Source organism: Mustela nigripes, chromosome 2, assembly GCF_022355385.1.
Source record: "Mustela nigripes isolate SB6536 chromosome 2, MUSNIG.SB6536, whole genome shotgun sequence".
NCBI classification, from domain to species: Eukaryota; Metazoa; Chordata; class Mammalia; order Carnivora; family Mustelidae; genus Mustela; species Mustela nigripes.
This window is the reverse complement of record NC_081558.1, coordinates 10,138,247-10,157,650: the sequence shown is the minus strand read 5'-3', so window position 1 is coordinate 10,157,650 and position 19,404 is coordinate 10,138,247. Positions and strand designations below refer to the sequence as shown.

General features: G+C 46.4%; 1 protein-coding gene across 2 annotated transcripts; it reads right to left on the bottom strand.

Moving 5' to 3' along the window:
- Nucleotides 1-716: 716 nt before the first annotated feature.
- Nucleotides 717-19,147, bottom strand: CLEC17A (C-type lectin domain containing 17A). 2 transcript variants are annotated; one of them, XM_059389238.1, is made up of 12 exons: nucleotides 19,062-19,147; nucleotides 11,313-11,393; nucleotides 9,883-9,915; nucleotides 9,746-9,796; nucleotides 9,623-9,661; nucleotides 9,394-9,435; nucleotides 8,467-8,607; nucleotides 8,319-8,381; nucleotides 6,358-6,453; nucleotides 5,997-6,148; nucleotides 5,038-5,147; nucleotides 717-2,526 (listed from the first exon to the last, which is right to left on the bottom strand). In XM_059389238.1, the coding sequence occupies exons 2-12, from the start codon at nucleotides 11,347-11,349 to the stop codon at nucleotides 2,394-2,396; spliced, it is 897 nt and encodes a 298-aa protein (XP_059245221.1). In that variant the 5' UTR covers nucleotides 11,350-11,393; nucleotides 19,062-19,147; the 3' UTR covers nucleotides 717-2,393. The 2 variants fall into 2 exon arrangements, with proteins under 2 accessions (XP_059245221.1, XP_059245220.1); XM_059389237.1 differs by lacking the exon at nucleotides 19,062-19,147 and adding an exon at nucleotides 11,537-11,624.
- Between the last annotated feature and the right edge of the window lie 257 nt (nucleotides 19,148-19,404).

Below are 19,404 nucleotides of genomic sequence, written 5' to 3'. Positions count from 1 at the left end.
CTACCAAGAATGCCCAACCTTTGCTCTCCTGGACCCAAAGTGGTAAAGGGAACCTCCTTCACATGTATCTCTCTACCCAAAATTAGACAATCATGAGAGATGTGGAAGGGAGATAGGTTTGAACCAGCTCCACTGTGGAACGCCCCCAGCATGACTCAAAGATGTGACCACAACCCCATTTCCCCATTTCTCAACACACTGGGGGAAGATGAAGTTTCCTCTTCTGAGACGCAGAAATTTCCCCTGACCCAGATAAACAGTCACTTGGACCAATGGCCCCCTTGGGTAGACGGTTTAGAACAGGATGCCCACCCACTCTGCAGTCTGTAGTCTACTTGGGGGGCTAGTTTCAGTACTGGTGAGTTGGGGCAGGTATGGAGGTAGGAGGAGACAAGGAAATGAGGTGAATGCTAACCTCCCCCCACCACCCCTCTGCTCAGAACCTCCTTGCCATGATCCCCGGCTCTTAGTCAATGCAAGAATTCTTCTAGTCATCAGGGATAGTTGTTGATCAATAAATTGATCAGTTTGGAGAATGTCAATCTACCTTTGGATACAATTCTGGGATTGTCCAAAGGGATTTCCATGTTGACTTCTGTTCAGCAGCAGGATAGTACCAGCCTCCTAGGGGGTGCTTCTCATTATCATAATCACTGGAGGAGCACCAGTCAACTAGTGGGTATTAGAGGCTGAACTGCATCTCCCCCAAAATTCATGTGTTGAAGTCCTAACCCCAGTATGTCAAGAATATGACTGTATTTTGAGGTAGGGTCTTTGAAGAGGTAATTAATGAAAATGAAGTCATTACAATGGGCCCTAATCTGATATGACCTTCCATAAAAGGAAGACATTAGGACACAGATACAGACAAGGGGAAGTCCGTGTGAAGACATGGGAGAGGAGGGTCATGTAGAAGTCAAGGAGAGACGCCTCACCAGAAACCAAGCTCTTCAACACCTTGATCTCAGACATCAGCCTCCAGAACAGTGAGACAATAAATTCCTCTCATTTAAGCCAGTCTGTGGTGCTTTATTATGAAAGTCCCAGAAAACCAACACAGTGGCCAAGGACCACACTGTGAGCTGACATTTTGAGTTCTAACATTGCAAGAGCTGATAGCCCAGCAAGGTCTGCTCAGAAGTCAAGTGAATTACTTCCTCAAAGATCTTTACAAAAGACAAACAGTCTAAAGGTGCAGGCGGGTAGATAGCTCTGCTCAGGCTTGGGAATCTGACCACACACTGGGCGCAGTCCTGCCTTTCAGCTGGTCTGCCTTTCTAGAAGTTTCATAGGACACATCTTGGCAGAGGCCTGATTCTGCCACATAGGTTGGGCAAACCGCACCTGAGACCTTAAGAAAGTTGCCTGTCAAGAATAATTTTTCCCCATCTGCTTCCCAGAAGCTGCTCCACATCAGACAGGCTCTCCTACTGGGAGCCCTGTCCAGGCACACCACGGTCCAGAAGAGTCAGGGAGTTTTCAGCTCCAACTCAGTCAGGGAGTTTTCAGCTCCAACTCCATTGTCAGACCCAGAGCCCCCAGGCCAGCACTGCTTCCTAAGAGCCATGATCAGGGACTTGGTGAGTTTCCTCAGACCCCAGAACTTGGAGACAATTTCTAAGACCTCGTCCCTCTCCAGTAAAGTACCTGCTACAGACTGCATTATGTGTCCTCACCCAATTCATTTGTCAAATCTGAACCCACAGTGTGATGGGCCTTTTGGGAGGTGATTAGGGCATGGGGGTAGAATTCTTGTGCCCTTATAACAGGGACCCTAGAGAGCTCTCATCTCTTCCAGCATGAGAGAACACGGCAAGAGGGTGGCCATCTATGAGTCAGAAAATGGACCCTCGTTACACACTATACCTTGATCTTGGACGTCCCAGCTTCCAGAATTTCAATAAATAAATCTCTGTTGTTTATAAGCCACTCAGTTTAGTTTTTTGGTGCAGCAATCTGACAAACTAAGACACCATCCTATTGAAGAAGCCCATGGGCATCAGGGTGGTTCAGTCAAGTGTCTGCCTTCAGTTCAAGTCGTGATCCCAGGGTCCTGGGATCAAGCCCCGTGTGGGGCTCCCTGCTCAGCAGGGGAGTCTATATCTCCCTCTGCCTCTGCTGCTGCTTGTGTGCACTCTCTCTTGCTCACTGTCTCTCCCAAATAAATAAATAAAATATTAGAAACAAAAAATAACAAGCCCTCAAATCCTCACCGTAGAAATGCTCTCACTTGCACCCAAGGGGCCTTGCAATATCCAAGCTCCTGGTTCCATCTTAGCTATATCCATGTCGGCTCATGGAAAGGCGGTCCTCCGTGGAAGGGCAGAAGGTTCTCACCCCTAAGAGCCAAGGAGCACTGGATAAAGAGTCACACCCACCCTCAGGGGTGAGGTTCAACAGGAACATTTCCGCTCACAGATCCAATATGTAGTCTTGTCACAAGAGAGGTCATTCCAGGTGCCACCTTTGTTCATGCTGGCACAGTCCTCATCAAAGAGGTTGTTGGGTTCCTCTGGGTCCCAAAAGCTGGAGGAAGGAAAAGTGGGTATGGGGAGGGATGAATAGGTGGAGCTCAGGGGGGTTTTCAGAGCATGATATGTGATACTGTGACAGCGGATACATGATGTCACACATTTGTCAAAACCAGTAGAATGACGGGGAAAAAAAAAAAACAAAACAGTAAAATGCACCACACTTAGAGTAAACCCTAATGTAAACGATGGACTTTAGTTCATAATAATGTATCCATATTGGTTCATCACTTGTAACAAATGTGCCACACAAAATGCAAGGGGGTAATAATAGAGGAGACTGTGCAGGAGAGAAGGAACATAGGAAACATTTCTCTGTACCTTCTGCTCAAATCTTCTGTAAAAAACAAAGTCTATTAATAAAAGAAAGAATATGGTGGGGCGGGGGAGAGGAGGAAAGGCCTTCATGGTTCACGTCTCTTCCATCCTAATCATCTCTTTGGCTTTTCAGAATTACCTGAAGCTACCACATGATCCCCTTCAGCCCAGCTTGTCCGCCTTAACTCAGCCCCGCCTCCCGCTCGCAGGGGTTAATCTCCTGCTCCTGAATCCCTTTCCCGCATCTGGTCAGTTTCTGCCTCTTACAAAGAATCCTTCCTTCGCCCCTGCAACCCTCCCAACCTTCCAGGTATTGTAGTGTCTTAGATCACATTCCCTTAAAGCAGAGCCTGATTTGATGATTTAGGTCCATGGGATTTATTAAGGGATGTTCTCAGGAGAGGACTGGGAGAAGCAGGATGAGGCAGGAGGGGGCGTGGAGCTGGGATGTGGGTTCAGTCTGATCTAGCCCTCCCTAGCCTGATCCGACAGGGAGCTCGGGAATAGGAATAGCACCACCGAGTTATCTCAGTGTGTGACAAGGGATCCAGGCTTCTTTCATTGGCTATGGGCTGACCCCACTGGGAGTGGAGCAACCTTCTAGCTGAGCAGGCCCCCCATCACCTGAGGACAACTCTCTAAAGTGCATAACCCTGAGCCTTTAGCAGTCAGTGCCCCCTGCTGGGGGAGGGCTGCACCAGCCCATATGAGTCGTCTGAGCTGAGCACCCACAGCATCACACTTTGCCTTCTCTATTCACAGAGCGGTGCCTTACTCCAGGAAGTTTGTTTGTTTGTTTGTTTGTTTGTTTGAAGATTTATTTATTTATTTCAGAAGGAGAGAGAGAGAGCATGAGCAGGAGAGGCAGAGGAAGAGGGAGAGACAATCTCAAGCAGATTTCAAACTGAGTGTAGAATCAGACAGGGTGTTTAGTCTCACAACCCTGAGATCATGACCTGAGCTGAAACCAAGAGTCAGATGTTTAACCAATTGTGCCACCTAGGTGCCCCATTCTTCCAGGAATCTTTAATAAAAAATGAGATCCCCCTCAGGACACTAATATTTCTAATATATAAAGAGTCCTTAGAAATCAATAAGGAAAAAAATCCCAATATAGGGAAGCCTGGGTGACTCAGTCAGTTAAACGTCTGCCTTTGGCTCCAGTCATGATCCCCAAGTCCTGGGACTCAGTCCTGTGTCGGGCTCCCTGCTCAGTGGGGAGCCCACTTCTCCCTCTGCCTGCCGCTCCCCTTGCTTGTGTGCAGTCTCTCTCTCTCTCTCTCTCTGACAAATAAATAAAATCTTTTTTTATTCCCAATATAAAAATATGCCAATGATATGAATAAACATGTCACAGAAAAGTTAATACCTGTGGCTATTAAACATATGAGAAGATACTCCCTCTCAGGCATTATAAGAGAAATGCAAATTAATACTATATTGTGATTCCATTTTCACCTATAATTAAGCTATCAAAAATTACAAAAGCTTGATGAGCTCTTGGAGAAGAAAAGCGTAGTGAAGCCAGTGAAAGAATAAATTGGTATAACCACTATGAGGGGCAGCTTGTTAACATTTACTTAAAATACAAATACATACACTCCTTGAAAAAGTAAAGTATAATGGCTAAGAGTATAGACTTTAAAGATACGTTGGTTGGCAGTGCCACCTGCTAGCTCTCTGACCTGAGGTAGGTTGGTTAACCTCTCTGTACCTCAGACTCCTCATCCTGAAAATAGATAATGATAAGAAAATGGAAAATGACAAGAAATAAGATAAAAATAAAATGGAGTTGATAACAGTACTTTCCTTACAGGATTATTAAAAAGATTAAACAAATGGGTTAATGTATGTAAAGTCCAGAGAGTCAGAGACAGACACAGAGATCCTGTTCATCCTCTTGGCATATCAAAAACTTCCTCTTCCTCCTGCCCTGTCACCACCCTTCCTTTGTTTTTTTCCCCCTTACCCACTGGCCTGGGGACCTGATGTATGTGAGCAGTTGTGCCAAAAGGAGATGTTGCAATGGAGGAAAATTTAAAAGGTACCGGGACCAGAAGCCCTATCCGCAAAAAAGCACCCTTAGGCTTCCACTATCCGCCCTCGCCTAGGATTCTAGAGAATCTTCTGGCTCTAACTGCACAAAGACCCACAGGGAGCAGAGACCCCAAGAGCCCTCAATACTTGCCTCAGAGTGACAGGTGACCCATCCAGCCATTTCCAGTCCCCTTCGCGGTCCCTGTCATTCAGCCCCAGCCAGTATACCCGTGGAGAGCCATGAGCCTTAGCCACAAAGTTCTGCAAGTACAAACTCCATTCAGCCATCAGTTTAATGACATCAAATATAAGTAGTCTAAAAACACCAACGAAGAGCTAGAAATTGTCAGATTGAATTTAAAAAACAAGATCCAACTATATTCTGCCTACAAGAAATCCACTTGAAAATAATGACACAAATAAAATAAAATGATGGGGAAAGATAAACCATGCAAACATCTGGGCTCAAATCCCAGCTCTGACACTCACTAGTTGTAAATGACCACAGGCAAGTTTCTTAAATGTACTGTGCCTCAGTTGCCTCATCTGTAAAGTACAAATAATATGTACTATGTACAAAGCATTTTGCTATCTAACCATGGTAGCCTCAAATCATTGCAATTGCTTACAAAATGCCAATTCTCCTCCACGGGTGGAACTATTTCTCTACCACCTAAAAGCATAGGAGGACCCATGTGACTTGCTTTGTGAGTACAAGTAAGTGGAAGCGTTCAGAGTTGCCTCTTCCATTTTCATCATTGAGCTACGGGGACTGTGTTACTTTAGCACAACATAACCTCTCCTGACTCACACCCTAACCTACAGGGTTGTAGCTATGTTAATGTAAGATATAAGATGTTTGGAATAGAGCCTGGAGAATAGAAAGTGCTAAGAGATAGCCATTATTGTATCTCCAGGTTAGAGGAAAAAACTGAGACTTAGCATAAGAAACGCAAACAGGATTTAAACTCAAGTAGGGCGTGTCCTCACAACCTTGTTATTAAAAAAAAGTCTTAGTGGCTCAAAAGCAATTCCAATTTCTCTCCATCCAGACCAGGGAAGGATATGTGAATCCCAATGATTCTCAAGGGCTTGGAATGGATAGATCACCTGTTCAGCAAAGCTACTGATGATGACCAAGTGAGAATAATTCTCCTGGCAGAACTTCCGGGCTTCATCCCATGACTTGGTGGTTGGGGAGAAGTAGTAACACTTTCCTTCAAAAGGGACCCAACCCTCCGGGCAGGTGACCCTGGTACAATCTGGAGACAGAACAGAATGCTGTCAGAATGGCCCCAGAGCGAGGGTCATGTACATGGTGTGCCATATAAAGTTGTGCAGGCTGTGTACTGCTCAACTCCAGGTAGCACCATTCAGATAGACGGCAGTGTGAATCACCCCCATGGATTTGTGCAATGTGCCAGCTCTGTCATGCCCCCCATCTCAGGGCAGTTCCCCAAGTCCCACTCACCTAATAACCCCCGTAGTTCTCGGAGGGACTGGTTGGTGTTAGTTCTTATGTGGTCAATGTCTTTCTTCAGGCCAGCTATCCCTGCCATGCCAGTCACTGTTAGCAGAGATAGGCTGGAAGGTTAGAAACCCAAATCCCCATCTACCCACCCACCCACCAATGACTGCAAACACACAAGACACAAGCAAGATCAGTGCTCCCCACTGCACCCTCTTTCTAGTAAGTGGTGCTAGAACTCAAAATGACATGTGCAGTGCCTAGAGAGGGTCCTAGAGTGGCTCAGGGTCCTAGAGTGGCCCTCGATCAATGCCTAGGAGGCATTGATCTCTGGGAGTTGGGGAAGAGTGGAGATGGTGGACTTCCTGGAGGAGGTGGGTTTTGGAGGGAGATGGTGACTCAGTATCTGTGAACAGAAGAGGGAGGCTCCATTGGCAGGCACCACCTTGGAAGCCAAGGTACAGAGGCAAGTGTTTTGGGGAAGGCTGCTGTGGTAGAGATCAAGGTGAACCTCATGGAGCTAAAGCTTAAAATAGGGTGAGGTCCGATGTCCAGGTCCTTGAATGCTAAGCCAGGAGTTTCGTGTTGGACTCTGGGCAGTGAGAAGCCATCACTAGGTTTTGAGCAGAACAGTGGCTTGATCTGAGATGTTCAGAGAAGGCATGCACATAGAATGGAACAATTTTCAGACTTCAACAAACATGGTGAAGGCCATGTCAACCCAGAAGACTTTGCTACAACTAATGTGTGTATTCTCCCTACTCCCACACAAACATGCCCTCTTCCAGCTTGACACCCTTCCCTCTTACTCACTGCCATTCCTGTCCATCTCCAGGTCTAGTCACTTTTACCTCCTAAAAACTTTCTGCTCCACCCACTTCTCTCCATCCTCATGGCCACAACTCTCATTCAAGCCACCATCCTCCTCCCTTGTACTTATGATGTTGCCTCCTACCACTGGGCCTTTGCATATACCTGAAGCCCTCAACATCTCACTTGATCAATTTTTTCTCTTCTCTCACTCAACTATAGCACTCTTTCCCTAGAGAAGCCCTTATTGAACCTCCCAAAGATAAGGTCAAGATCCCTAATTAGATTTTTTTTAATAGAATGATTTTCCTTTGGCCAATTCATTGAGATTTGAAATTTTATACTCATTTTTTTAAAGATTTTATTTATTAATCTGACAGAGAGAAATCACAAGTAGACGTAGAGGCAGCCAGAGAGAGAGAGAGATAGGGAAGCAGGCTCCCTGCTGAGCAGAGAGCCTGATGCGGGACTCGATCCCAGGACCCTGAGATCATGACCTGAGCCGAAGGCAGCGGCTTAACCCACTGAACCACCCAGGCGCCTTTATTTTTTTAAAGATTGAAATTTTATACTCATTTGAGTGATAATTTGGTAAATGGTTCTCAATACCTGACTGTGCTGTCCAACAGAAATAAAATATAAACCACATACATAACTTTAAATGTTCTAATGGCCATGTTTTTAAAGAGTCAAAAGAATCAGGCAAAATTAATTTGAATGTTATTTCTTTACTTATCCCAATATATCCAAAGTATAAGTTCAATGAGTTATCAATATTAAAGATTCTTGTTATTAACATTGTTAAGATATCTTACATTCTTTTTTGTAGCAAGTCTTTGACATTGGTGTGTATTTCACAATTACAGCACATCTCAGTTCAGAATGACTGCACTGCAAGAGCTCAATAGCCAGTGACTCAAGACTAATGGCCACCATATTGGATGGTGGAGGTCTAGACTCACATGCACAAACACACACCACACACTCCACAAGAACAGGATCTGGGCCTGAGGTGCTCACTACCCTACCTATGCCCCAAAACCTAACACAAGCCTTGGCAGAGATGGGATTGGAAGTGGTCTTGGAGTTGGGTTTGAGGACTCACATTGAGTGTTCAATATGTGTGGGATGAAGGGACAATTGGAACCACTTACCATTTGCTTGCCATGCCATCTGCTGAAAGGTTAGTATCTTCAGCTCTTCTACCATCTCCTGGTCTATGAGGAAGAATCCATCTTGAGCTTAAGTCCTCCCATGATCAATGCTCAGTTTCTCCCCAAGCCCCATCCTCTTCCTACTCACACTTAATCAGGGTCACAGCCAGACCAGTGCAGCTCAGGACCAGGGACACCACCACCAGCAGGCACAGGTACACCACCAGTCTCTCCTCCTGATAGCATCCAGGACACCTGGACTTCTGACTGAGCTGGGACACTGGAGTTACTGGGGGATGAGAATGGAGACAGAGAGACCAGAATTAGTGCTTCAGAGAGTGAGAAAGAGACACTTGAGCCTCTCTCCAAAAGCAGACAGACAGAGATCCATGGTCATGACTGTATCACCAGATGGGGTCAGCAAGAGAGGATCAGGGGAAAAGAACTGTGAAGAAGCCCAGAAGAGCACTTACTGTGCTCTGGGGCCACCCCTTCTCCAAATTATAGCCCCTCTCCATCTCCAAATGAAGCCACATCTCCATTCCTATCTCCATTTCCAAATCCAGCACCATCACCATAACCTAACACAACTACAACCTAACCTAGAACACTCAAGAGAACTTACTGTATGCCAAGCAACCTGTCACATCCTTGTTATCTTATTGGATCCTTATGACACAGATGTAATTATTATTATTCCCAGTTTGCAAATAAGTAACCTGAGGGCTTGGAGAGGTCATGCATGACTTGGACCCAGTACTGCTTCAAACATTTATGATGCTTTTCTTATACTCTTCAGCAGCCCCTGTCCAAGCTGCTCCCCATTCTAGGACCTTTGCTTCAGAGGCAGAGACTGTTTCCCATACCTTATGCAAGTAGGAGGTGGAACCTAAAAATTATCAGTCAGGCACCCTGCATCCCTCGGGGTCTGGTCTAGACTCAGAGGGGAGGAGCTTCTGAAAGGACACATTTCTCTGCCCCCAGGGTCTCCCTCTGTGGCTAGAGGTCTGACTCAAGCATACATGCGACCATGAGAGGGAAGATAGGGATCCACAGGGAGGACATGAGGACTTACTAGCTAGGGATGGCTGGAACGGAGGATGCTCCAGACTGACACCTGGGAGAAAGGGGGGAAAAGGTTGATTCAAAGTTGCTGGGGGAAAAAAGCTGCTGAAAGACTGTCTTCCAAGATCAACACCTCCCTCATCCCATCGGATTTGTTCTCTAATCAGAATTGGGGAACTGGAGGGAAGACTTCCAGGTGTCTCCTCTCAGGCTTCTTAAAAAGTCTTCCCACTGCTCACCCAGTTGAGATGTTCGGGGGACAGGGGTGAGGTCCAGGCCTAGAAGATGTCAGAAAGACAATGGTTATGCAGACCAGGGCTTCATCCAGGTAAGCCAAAAAGACCCCAGCCCTAGATTCTCACCTTTGATCTTTGGGGACTTGCAGGGAAGTGGGGGGTTCTCCGTTTTATTTCCTGGGGGGGAGGGGGAAGAATGGTTGCTCAGGCCCAGAGCAGGACAAAGCCAGCACTGGTTTCCTGTACCCCCAGCCCCAGCTCACCTGCCCTCGGAGGCCTGGGTGGAGCCATTGAATCTGCAGAAGAGAAGTTCAGGATTAGAGCTGGCATGAGGGTCGGAAACGTATCAGAGGCAGGGATGGAACCAGGACTGGGATGAAATGGAAAGCTAGGGATAGGGTTGAGCATAAGAATGGAATTGAGGGTAGGGATGGGGACAGGGTTAAGACAGAGTGACCAACCATCCTGGATCATCCAGGACTTGCCCAGTTTTAAAACTGAAGTCCCACATCCCAGGAAATCACTCATTCCTGGGCAAACTGGGACAACTGTTTACCTTAAGTTAAAGACAGGTGAGTTTGGGCTAGTGTTGGAGTCAAGGCTATGGTTGGGATAAGAATGGGGTTGAAGATGGGCTGGGGACAGTGATGGACATGGCAGTAGGGTTGTGAGTCAGGATGTGATGGAGATAAAGATTGGGACTGGAGTTGCACTGAGTTAGGGGGAAGAAGTTACAGTTAGGTTTTAGTTCTGCTGGAGTAGGGTGATGACTTTGGATTTGGAAATAAAGATGGGGTAGAGATAGGGCTGCAATTAGAGATGGGGAGGGGGCTAACTTTGGGGAAGGAGTACTACTGATGGTCAGATGGTGAAGTCATCTTGGTGGTGGGTTTGAGAACTGTATTGGTACCAAGTGGGACCCGGGAGACAGATAAACAGCCAAGCGAGTTCACCTCCTCCCTCTGTCTGAGCCCCATGGTGCCTAGGGACCTCCCAGGTTGGTCTGATTCTGGATTAAGAAGTGGAGGATGCAGCACCCCACCCCACATAGAATGGCCCCTCTTCAAGGACACCAGCACAGCACAGTCAACCCTCAGAGGCCCTAGTGGGATTTGGCTCGGGGAAACCACAAAGCCTTCACTTTTATACCCACTTAATCAGATTCTTGTTGAGTCCCGGTCCAGGCACGAAGCACCCAAGTCTAAGATCTAGGTCAATCTGGGCCCAGAATGTGAATGCGAAGATGCTGGGGAGCCACTGGCCCACTCACAGTTTTATGAAACACCAGGTTTCATGTCTCAGGACCTTTACAACCCACCAGCTCTCTACTGGACATCTCTTCCTAACAAACTCCAACTCATACCTCAAGTCGCACTCCAATAGCCCCTCCTCTGTGGCCAATCCTCCCAACACTCAATTCCCCCTGGAGATTTCCCCATTCTCTTTGTCCCTCCCTTCTCAGACCTGCTCCCCTGAGGCTATGCCCAGAACTGTCTCTCCCCTCAAACAGAGAGATCCTCAAGGGCAGCCAGAGACACAGATACTCCCACCAACATAGTGCCTGGCATGAGCTGGGTACACAGGAGGCTCACTGTGTGTCCATAATGTCCAGCTAACATCCTCTGGGGACCCTGATTTCCCCAGGCTATGAAACACACATTCCTTAACCCTGGCCTCAGAGAAGTCATCTTACCTGGCTTGGGAGGAAGGTCCTTGTAGGGTGGCGCCATATTCTCATAGTCATCACCGTCATCCTCCTCCTCCTCTCTGGTCCCTTCCAGAGGAAAAGTAGGTGAGAGTCCAGCCCATTCCCTCTTCTGTCCCTCAGGGCCCCGTTTCCAGCCACAGGGTGGGGAATACTATAATCTGGGTCCCAACCATCCCTGACCCCCAGGTCAAGCCTGGCCAGGGCCATACCTGGCAGGTACATGGCTGCAGCTAACACAGGATCCTAAGAGGCAGAGCCAGGGATGGACAGCTTCTGCCTCCTATGCCTCCTGCTCAGGTGCCTGTGGCTTCTCTCAGTTCCCTTTTTCATCAAAAGTCAAGTACATGCAAATCCACCTTAAGGGGAACCACCCAAACCACACACACACACACACACACACACACACACACACACTCATACACCTTTTTCCCAGTTTGGATTCATGCACAAATGTGACAATGACAGCAACCCCTGCATTCAAGCACCAGGCCCTGGGTGGAAAAGATGGATAAGCTCCTTCCTTCATAGAACTTTCCATCAAGACAAGACACTGAACTAGCCTAAACATAGAAATAAACAAATACAGTTTGATTTTTTATTTTATTTCCAGCAGTCACTAAGCACTGTTTAAAAATAAAATGGAGTAATGCGATAAGATAGGGGCCAATGTAGAGATATAAAGAAGATACAAAGAGGTCTCCTGGAAGTGACATTTGCAACAAAATGTTGACGTGATAGGTGCTAAGTACTCCCGCATTCCACAGTGAGGTCAGAAGACACTGGCTCATTTCTCTCTGACTGCATAAGGACAGCAAGCACGTATTATTTCACAGTTTCTGTGGCTTAGAGTTCAAGAGTCGCTTGTCTGCGTGGTTCTGCCTCGGGACCTCTCATATGCAGTCAAGAGGCTCCCTGGGGCTGGGTCTCTGACGGCTGGGCTCTGGCTGAAGGATCTGCTTCCAAGATGAAGTGCTCTCCAGAGGGCTGGTTGAGCATCCCCCACAGTGTGGCAGAGGCCAAGATGGACGCCATTGAGCCCTTTCATGATTTAGCCACCCAAGTCACAAACTATATCCTCTACTATTCTTTTCACATGGACCAGCTCAGAGTCATGGCGGGAGACAGCACGAGGGTGTTCACAACAGGATGTAAGGATCACTGGGGGCCAGTCACCACTGTCATATACACAGAACTTGCAAAAGCAAGTTTTTCACCCTGAGCTTGACATTGACTGGAAGTTATTTAAAAAGTGAAAATTAAAGACAAAAGTCTGTTCACCCCATGGGTAATGCAAGGGATGAGGTTTTGACTCATATCTAAAACAGCAAGAAGCAAAAGCATGGACTTGGGGGGAAGGTCTACAAGAAGAGTGGCTGCTTCTTTGGGTTCAGCACGGATGTGGGAGTTTCCTGTGAGCCAAGTGAAGGCGGTAGAATAACCAGGCTGGAGCCATTTGGAGAACTATTCCCAAGAGGGTAGCCTGCCTGTGCTTCTCCAGAGGACCGCCATCAGCCTTTGGGGCCAGCGGCCTTAGGATATGCATCAGTCCTCTATTCTCTCATTCCATGACTCTGGCAAATTGAATTTTTAGAAGATGGCAGCAGGGGCACCTGGATGGCTGTCATTAAGCATCTGCCTTTGGCTCAGGTCATGATCTCAGGGTCCTGAGATCAAGCCCCGCATCAGGCTCCTTGCTCAGCGGGATGCCTGCTTCTCCCTCTCCTACTCCACCTGCTTGTGTTCCCTCTCTCGCTGTGTCCTCTCTCAAATAAAACAATAAAATCTTTTTAAAAGAAAGAAGAAGAAGGCTGCAACAGTATCTCTTTGTGCTACATGTTCTTATGCAATGTGGCCTTGCCACTCCGACAAGAAGTAGAGTCCAGGGACTACTGTCACTTGGGCACCCAACTCTTGATCTCAGCTCAGGTCTATGATCTCACAGTTATGAGTTCAGGTCCCACATTGGGCTCCATGTTGGGTGTACAACCTACTTTTTAAAAAAATGTTTTTAATTAAAAGAAGTAAAGTCCTGTTCTCCCCACCCCCACCCCTTGAATCTGGGATGATGTTAGTGATTCTCTTATAACCAACAGAATGTAGTGGAAGTGATAGCTGGCATGCAGCCTCCACCTAGCTGTCAGAACGCACACTCCTTGCCACCATGTTGTGAGGAAGCCCAAGCCACATCAAGGCAACCCACTCAATAGTCCAAGCTGAGGCCAGACTTCAAGTCATCCCAGCCTAGGTGCCAGGCATATAGTGAAGGCACCTCCTGATGTTTCCAGACTTCAGGACAGTAGAGTCACCTCCAGCCCACTGATTCTTCCCATCTGAGGACCCAGGACATTGTGGAGCAGAAACCAGCTCTCCTACAGAAACTGTGAGCATATTGAATGTAAGGACCTAGTTAGCCAGAGCGACTCCATCTTGGTTAAAAGCCATTTTGTTGTTTGTGCAGTAAAACTTAAACTGACCCTGCCCCCCTTCCCCCAGAGAAACTTACGTTCCCCCCAGGGAAACCAGTAAAATATGGTCAACTAGTTCCTAATAACAGAGCCCAGAATACAAGGCCAGGTTGGCCAGTTCTTGATAACAGAGCCCAGAATACAAGGACGAGTCAGGCCAGGTGGAGACATCCAATCAGTAAGAAACACACATACTTTTTCCCTAACCACCAAAGAATGTAAACCCCGCCATTTGGGCACCAATCTTGAGCACCAATTCTGACCAGAGTAATAGGTTAGGTCGAACAGCTACTATAGGGTAAATTGTAATTCAATTGGCCACCTATGTGTGACCTAACGTAACTACAATCTCATTGGCCACCTATCTGTGGCCAGACTTTTGCTCTATAAAAGATAGTCTGTAAGATGAGGAAGGGTCGCCCTCTTCAGAGGTGGCCCTGACCGGTCAGTCAGTCAATTCTTGAGTCTGTAAGCTGGGAGTGATCACTCTCTTCAGAGATGGCCCTGACCAGTCAGTCTGACTTCTAATGCTTAGCATAAAATAGAGCTTTGCATAACTTTCACCTTATTTCAGTCTTGTTCCCCTGATCAATCAGTCTGACTTCTAATACTTATCATAAAATAAAACTTTAAATAACTTTCACTTTGTCTCAGTCTCGTTTCATTTAATAACAGACCTAACACTGAAGTGATTTTTTTTTTTTTTTGCCACTAAGTTTGGGGAGATTTGTTTGATAGCCTAGATATTGGAAATCTGGCAAATCTGCTAGAAATTCTGGTTAGCTCTATCTTCATGATATACCCAACATCTGAGCCTCCCAGTCTGACCTTCAGCAGCTTTCACTGGGATTACAATAATAGCCTCCACCTGGTCTGCCTGCTTCTGCCTTCTTCCACATAGCAGGACCCATAGAAGCAGACAGGTGGTCTCCAGAAGCTGAGGAAGAGAAAATTGGGCAGATGTTGGTTAAGGGGCATAAAGTTTCAGTTCTGTAAGATGAATAAATTCTGGAGGATTGGTGTACAAGAATGTGTACTGTGTACTCGAAATTCACTGTAAGGGTAGATCTTGAATCTTCTATGAACGAAAGAAAAAAAGAAAGAAGAAAGAAGGAAAGAAAAAAAGGAAGGAAGTAGAAAGAATGAATGAACTATCAGGCAATGGGTATGTTGATAGCCCCATTGTGGGGAATATTTCACAATATACATGTATATCAGATCATCAGTTTGTACATTGTGAAATATTCCCCACTCAAATTTCCTGGCCCCCAGCCAGAAAACACCAGAAGCCCTGGAAGCAGCCATGTCCTTTCAGTGCCTGCCTCTGTGGTCACCCTGCTTCTCCCTGTGTGTGCCTGTGTCTCAAGCCTCTCTCTCCTTTCTCTGAAGTTTTATACCACCTGGTGGCTTTGGAGATGGAGGAAGGGGCCACAAGCCAAGGGATGCATCTCTAGAAGCTTGAAAAGGCAAGAAAACGGGTTCTCCCACTAGATCCTCTGAGGGAATGTGGCCTTTCTGATGCCTGGTTTCAGCCCCATCAAACAATTTAAACTTCTGACCTCAAGAACTATCAAAGAGTCCATTACTGTTGTATAGCCACTAAATTTATGGCGATTTGTGATGGTAACCACAGGAAACTATTCCATACTGCAAGGGGCAAGACCCCAATTCCCCCTCCGAGGGGCTTTCCACTAAAAGTAAATCATAATCACAATTCATAATGGGCTGAGCAACATGGAAATACCATCAAGACCGTATACACATTAGAATATTAGGCTGAGCTAATATTCTGTTCTGTTGTTCTGTTGTTCAGAACAAGAGCAACTCAAAATAGAATTTCTTGCCTCACAGATCAATATAAGCAACCCACAGTCTCCACAAGCAGAAAGTCTTCACCAGCACATGAGGAAGGAAAGTGACATAGCCCTTGTTGAGGTTGGGGGGTGGCGGGTGGCAACAGACCAGCCTCCCTCTGCAGAGAAAGCTCACCCCAGGGGCTGGGCTTTCCCCTGTTAACCCTGCATGATGTCACGTGCAGAACCTCCCCAGCCTGCCTGAGGCATAGATGCAGCCGTTCCCATTCTACAGACGGAGAAATGAAGACATCGAGAAAGAAGGAGCCTGTCTGCTGAACACACATAGGACCATCAGGCTCCAGATGAATGGGGGGGGGGGGTTAGAGGGGAGGGAGCGGATGGAGGTGGGGTTATACCAGCCAAGTAGACTGATAGCATCTCTGTCCATCAAGGGCGCCCCTTGAGATGAGTGGGCCCAGGGCAAGGAAGTGCAGTGATGGCTGGATGGTCTCACTGTGACTGGGTAATGACCACAGCCAAGGCCATCCTTCAGGACTTGCCACACAGTAGGTACTCAGGAACTAGCAGAGCAATCCAGTCCCATCAACTAGATATAACATAAGGCTGACCCCAGCTCTGCCCCATTCTTGCTGTGTGACCTCAGGGGAGTAGAACAACATCTCTGAGCAAAGGTCCTCTGATATGTCCATGGGAAGTGTCACGGGCAGCTCGACAAATCGACCAGGAATGTGAGGGTAAGAGGATGGTTAAGAGACAAAGAGATGGGGGCAGGAGGAGCACTGAGGATGATGTCCAAGAGTACTGATTTTATTCCACATCTTATAATCATTTATAAGGCAGACCACAATAGGAGGAGTAATACATCAGTATCTAGTCAGATGACCGCAAGTTTCTATAACAAGTTTACATTAACTATAAGCAAACCTTGTGATGTCAGGTAGTCTCGGCTAATGCCATTAGCAAGACAATAAACCAGGGAGTGGGTTATGGGAGGTACAGGAACAACAAGGACCAACTAAGAATTCATGCCCCTGACCACATTGTTCCCTTCTGTAGGGAGAGCGTGTGGGAAGTCACGTAGGTGAGCCCATGACACGTAGCACAGACCCTTCCTCAGTGTTACTCAACTTTCCTGTCCTTAACCCCTTATCAAGGCATCAGGACTTTAAAGGAGACACAAGTCAGGTCCTGGTTTGATCCACTACTCCAACCATGCCGTAGCCTCCAACAGGGGAGTGGGGATTCAGTTGTGCATTCATCCATTCTACAGATTGTATTGACAACCTATTATGTGTTAAGCTCTGTTCTAGGTAGCAGGGATACAGTGCTTAACAAAAAAACAAACAAACAAACAAAAACAACAACAACAACAACAAAAAGGAAAAAAAATCCCTTGCAATAAAAAGGAAAATCGCAGAATGGAAATCTTACTAGGCATGTTCTCAGACTAGAACCAAATTAAATTAGAAATCACAGAATGACATCTGGAAAATCCACAGATATTTGGAAATTAAATAACACCCACAGATCAAAGAGGAAGTCAAAAATTAAAAATATTTTTAATTAGGGGCTCCTGGCTGGCTCAATCAGTCAAGCCTCTGACTCTTGATTTCAGTAAGGTCATGATCTCAAGGTCGTGAGATACAGCCTCGTGTCAGGTTTCGTAGTGGGCAATGGAGCCTGCTTAAGATTGTCTCTCTCCTTCACCCTCTGCCTCTTCCCTCCACTCATGTGCTCAATCTCTCTCCCTCTTTCTCTCTTTCTCTAAAAAGCATATGTTTTTAATTGAATGAAAGTGAAGGTGTACCATATCAAAATATGTGGGTGCAGCAAAAGTCATGTTAATGAGGAAATATAGGACACTAAGTCCTTATGTTCAAGCAGGTGATTGAGTATATTTGAAAACTGCTAAGAGTCCTTTTGTTGTTGTTTTCAAGTAACACTCTTAGAAACATCTGTTTTTACATGTGTCTTAAACAGTTCTACATTCATTACAGAATTGCCTATACATCCATTCACTAACACAGTTCACAAGTGACCAAAGAGGGAACACTCATAAAAACACATCTTTTCCAAAAACAAACAAACAAACAAACAAAAAACCAACACAAAAAAAATGAATTAAATGGCCCAGAGTGGATACTGTGGTGAAAACACACACACACACACACACACACACACACAAACATATCTTTTCCCATGTGTCCTTAAATACATCTCTCCATGAATTACAAAATGGTCAGTACATGCATTGGCCGATGTGATGCTCCTTCTGTTCTCCCTGAACCGTTAACACTTCCAGAACCATCTTTTTCGAATGTGTCTATAAACATTTCCTGACATGCATTACAGGATGTATACCCAACTCATGCTCTGAAATAAGTCTGTGTTCAGAGAGTAGATCTTAAGAATTCTCATCCCAAGGGGGGGGGGGGGAAACATTGTAACTCTGTGTGGATGTTAACAACACTTACTGTTAATTACATATTTGCAATATAGACATGTGTGGAATCAATTGCATATTTGCAATATAGACATGTGTGGAATCATTACGTTGTGTACCTGAAACTAATATAATGTCATATGTCATTTACAACTCAGTTTTTTAAAAACGAAGGAAAAGGTGATCTAGAGAAGCCTGACAATTGAAATAGACAGGGGGTTCCTGGGTGGCTCAGTTGGTCAAGCATCTGTCTTCCGCTCAGGTAAAGATCCCAGGGTCCTGGGATTGAGCTGTGTGTCTGGCTCATAGTGGGGAGCCTGCTTCTCTTTCTGCCCCTCCCCCTGCTCATGAACTCACTCTCTCTCTCTTTCATGCTCTCTTTCTCTCTCAAATAAATAAATAAAATCTTAAAAAGAAATAAAGGAAAGAAGGAAGGAAGGAAAGAAATAGACTGAAGAGGTTGAGGAAGGCCATGGATAATATGTGGATATCTGGAGGAAGGGCATTCCAGGCTGTGCAAAGGCCCTGAGGACAGCAAATTCCTGGTGTGAAAAACAAGAAATGTCTCCTTCTCCATGAGACTTTCTAAAACAACCAGCCCATAAACTCCATTCATTATAATTCTCCTTAATAGTTATTACCATCTGCCGTTCCATATATCTCATTTCTTTATCTTGTCTATTGCCTGTCTTCCCCCCCATTAGCAGCTCAGCTCCACTCCCTGGCACACAGTAGGTGTCAAATGGGTGTTTGTGGAATGAATGAGTAACTGTCCAGCCTGCCAAGCTCTAACTAAGGCCACCCACAAGGCGAAGCCCCCCAGGCTCCCTCATCCCTCCAACACCAACCAGCCAACCTCAATACAGGCAGCTGCCATCCCAAGACAGCGCCCAGGCTAGATTAGATGCACTGTCCTGTCTGCCCTATAGGCAGATTAAGGCCTTCCCCAGGGGCTTTCTAGGTCTTCCTGATCTTGTTTTTTTTCCTCCTCCCCCCTGAACTGAATTACCCAGAGCTTCCGATCTCCCATCCAGCAGACCGTGGTAAAGCGCAGATGCCACTCAGAATTTCCTTCTCCGCCCCCGGTCCCACTTGGGCCGAGGGTGTTCTGCTCACAAGATGTTAACACGGCACCTGCCTGGGGGCAGGCCAGATGGGGCCAGAGCCAAGGGCGAGGGAAGGAGGAAGGACGGGTGGGGAAGTTGTGAGCAGCGAAGCAGGGTACGCAGGGGGTGTGGGCAGGGGACACCGGAAAGTCTCCTTGTCAAATGATTGGTAGAGGAAAAAAAAGGAAGGTTGAGTGGCACAGGTGACCAAGGCCCAGCCCCTTCCTCCACCCGGGCACAAACTGC

Bases quoted from the DNA above. Each gene is read 5' to 3' on its own strand.
- CLEC17A (XM_059389237.1), bottom strand. The intron at 8,382-8,466 runs GTGAGTAGGAAG...TCTTCCTCATAG, and splicing joins GGCTGTGACCCTGATTAAGT to ACCAGGAGATGGTAGAAGAG. The intron at 2,527-5,037 runs GCAAGTATTGAG...TCCTTCCTCCAG, and splicing joins GGGTCACCTGTCACTCTGAG to CTTTTGGGACCCAGAGGAAC.